General features: G+C 32.3%; 1 protein-coding gene across 1 annotated transcript; it reads left to right on the top strand.

Moving 5' to 3' along the window:
* The first annotated feature begins 233 nt into the window (after positions 1-233).
* Positions 234-3144, top strand: LOC110027329 (dormancy-associated protein 2-like). Its single transcript, XM_020728705.1, has 2 exons — positions 234-350; positions 2430-3144. Exons 1-2 carry the CDS (start codon positions 263-265, stop codon positions 2981-2983), a joined length of 642 nt encoding a protein of 213 aa, XP_020584364.1. The 5' UTR covers positions 234-262; the 3' UTR covers positions 2984-3144.
* The last annotated feature ends 206 nt before the right edge of the window (positions 3145-3350 follow it).

Raw genomic sequence — 3350 nt, 5'->3', positions numbered from 1 at the left:
GAAATTCATCCGCTTAAAAAATGTGCATGCAGAACCTCCACGTAGCTTGCGCTGCGAATTCGATAATCTTCTCTGACTTTTGTAACAGTCCATCACGGTATCCATTAATGCATTGTAAGATCTTCCCAACCAGAAGATGAACACCTGTGAATCAGTCCCATTAAATGCGAGAGTCCTATAAATAGTGATCGAGGAAGGAGACAGATTTATGGACTTACAGTTTCTTTCTTCTTCATCCTCAGCATATATAGGAAGGAAGAAAATGACTTCGAATGCTTTGCTTCTGATAGGCTTTCTGGTTTCTGTGTCCCTTCTCATTTCCATGGAGGTGGCAGCTCGGCAGTTCGGCGGTGAGCCTTTTAATATAAACTAAAAACACCGCTCAAATTTTAATATCAAGTTCCGCGTAGTCGGTCATCTGCTTGTCAGTTGTAAGTTTCTTTTGGTCTGGGGTTCGATTCCCCCGAGTGTAAGATGTGGTACTATAATATTTAAGTGTATGAAAGATGGTCTAGACTTGTATAATTTCTTCCGGCCATTCCTTTAAAGAAAAAATATATATTTATTATTATTATTTATATTATTATTTAGCTTCATTTACATAAATACCACCAAATTCTATCTAATACATAAATTTTGTATTTTATATTTAGTATCACATGAAAAATATATGTTTACATACAAGGGTACTCATTAAATTATATATTTATGTATATCTTTCCCCTATTTATTGATAATTTCTTTAAGAAAAATGTACCTGAATAAAGTAGATATTTTTAATAGAGAATTTGCTTACATTAGTTGAGGGGCATTTTTTTTATCATATATATGTTAAATATGATCAAGAAAAGAAACATTAGCTCAAGAGACATTTGGTTCAAACTAATGACAGATTCATATAATTACAATCTAAGTTCATCATTAATTTTTTATCTTATAATTAATCTCTTATTCATCATAATTAAACTAAAATAAAATATTTTTAATGAAGGTGCTCGAGACAAAGTTTAGTTCTCAGAAAATGTTTTTATTTATTTATTTATTTATTTTCGCCCAATTATGCAAATAATTTGTAATTTAGATAGGCCCGAGAGGTTTGAAATCTCTAGCATTGCCTCTTTATTGTACATGTAGGTAGGGATGTAAACCAGCCGAGCATGAGTGAGCCCAAACTCGTCTCATGTTCGACTCATTAAAAAATTCTTTTATTCGTGTTAGACTCATTAATATATCAAAAACAAAAAATATGTTCTTATTCAACTTGTTTGCTTAGCTAGCCGAACACGAGTCGTTCACTAACAACGAGTTATATTGACATCCTTAGCACACTGCTGTAGAATGTTAAAGGTAATAGCAAAATTTAAATCTTATTATATTAATATATTCATTTAAATGGAATTTAATATATTTGTATTCTATTTTTTAATTAATAAATTTAATTGATTATAAATCTTTGTGCCCTGTTGTCAATTAAATTATTTGAAAATAATACTCATCAATTATATATGTGTGTGTTATATAATTTTATAATTTTTAGTCAAAACGAGCCAAACACAAACGAATAAATTTGTAGTGAGCAAATTAAACACGAGTTGATCGCGAACAAAGAGCCGTTTTGACTGTGCTACCTATAGGTGAGAAGCAATAGCAATTTCGACAAGGGAACGAAAGGTTGGGTGAGTTTGAAAAATTTGAATGGCGACGGTGTGATTGTGTCCCCTTAGGCGCCCTAAATCTCCCATTTGTTTCAAACAATATGAATATTGATCTTAAATAGTTTAGGAGTACTTTGAAGGTTGATTTCAGCAAATTATTATTATTATTATGTGGATTTAGTTGTTCTACATTTAATTATTTGTTCTAATCTACAACAAATAAATAGGGAATAAGAAATAAGAAAGTTTGGGGACGATGAGTCTCAACAAGTTTTATTTACAGGGCAGAGATTCTTCATTTTTTTTAGAACTAATGTAAATATCTATTCTACAACAAAATTAAAGATCTTAGAAATTTCACTATTCAACTTCACGTAGTTGGCTTTTGAAATTTCATATGTTTTTTTTGGTTCTTGTGCTTTTTGGAAACCAGTTCAAAAGATTAAGAAAATAAAATACATTGACAATAAATGATAATGCCAGAATAATTAGATTTATGTACGAGACAGACTAAAATACATTTGACATTTACTATAAAGTTATGTTAGACTTGATGAGCTTTATAGAATAAACTATTCTCAAATTTATTTATCGTGTAAACTCAAATTTATGCGTCAAATTCTTATGCAAAAATTAACACATAAAAACATATTTAAGAAAAAAAATTCATGACAGACACATGAGGAGCAAAATAATATTAATCATAACATAAAAAATCTCTCTTTATTACTATTAATTGTTGTAATGATAGACAATTGTTACTTTTTAATGTAGATGATAAGGAAAATGGAAGCAAGAAGTTGCAGCCCAAAACAGTTGCAAAGTATCCCCATGATATTGGTGGTTACAATCAGGGCCAAGGTGAGAACAATCAAAATGGTTATGACAACTTTGGCGGCCCCAATGGCAATGATTGGCGTCATGGCAGTGGTGATAGTTATCATGGTGGTGATGGTGGTTATCGTGATGGCAATGATGATTATTATGGCAATGGCCATAACCATGGTGGTGATGGTGGCAACAATTTTGGAGGATATCATGGTGGCAATGGTGGAAACTATGACGGTGATAGTGGCTACCGTGGCAGAGGAGAATATCACGGTGGCAACCACGGTGGTGATGGTGGCTACAATGGTGGAGGAGGGTATCATCGTGGCAACTACGGTGGCGATAATGGTTACCATGGCCGAGGAGGATATCCTGGTGACAATGATGGCAATGGTGGCAATAACGGTGGTGGTGGTGTTGGTGGTTACCACCATGGAAGAGATAGAAGAGAGGGTGGTGATGGAGATGGTGGTTACTACCATGGTGAAGGAGGCCATTAACACCCTTTCTATAGTGAATGATGTCTTTGAGAACACTTCTTCAAATGCTAAATATTTTGAATAGTTAAGAACTTTATAGCATGTGTTAATTAAAATAAGCTATGAAGTGTTTAATGTTTCTATAATAAAACCTCTTTGTAAGGATATAATAAATTATATATAGTATGCCATACATGCATAAGTTAAAATAAGTTATGAAGTGTTAAGGGTTTCATGATAAAACTTTTTTGCTACAGTATGATAAATGGTACCACTACATGAATTGGAAAGATTAACGTATGATATTTCCGAAGCTAATCAAGTATATTTCCCATGCAAATCTCCATTTGCATCCTATTTGCGTAAAAAAAAAAAAATAATGTTAAAA

Source organism: Phalaenopsis equestris, unplaced genomic scaffold, assembly GCF_001263595.1.
Source record: "Phalaenopsis equestris unplaced genomic scaffold, ASM126359v1 Scaffold000422, whole genome shotgun sequence".
In the NCBI taxonomy this organism is placed as follows: Eukaryota; Viridiplantae; Streptophyta; class Magnoliopsida; order Asparagales; family Orchidaceae; genus Phalaenopsis; species Phalaenopsis equestris.
This window is presented reverse-complemented; position numbering and strand designations above follow the sequence as displayed.

Excerpts from the sequence above, each read along its gene's own strand:
- LOC110027329 (XM_020728705.1), top strand. The coding sequence starts at position 263 with ATGACTTCGAATGCTTTGCTTCTGATAGGCTTTCTGGTTTCTGTGTCC. Across the intron at positions 351-2,429 it reads GGCAGCTCGGCAGTTCGGCG|ATGATAAGGAAAATGGAAGC; the intron begins GTGAGCCTTTTA and ends TTTTTAATGTAG.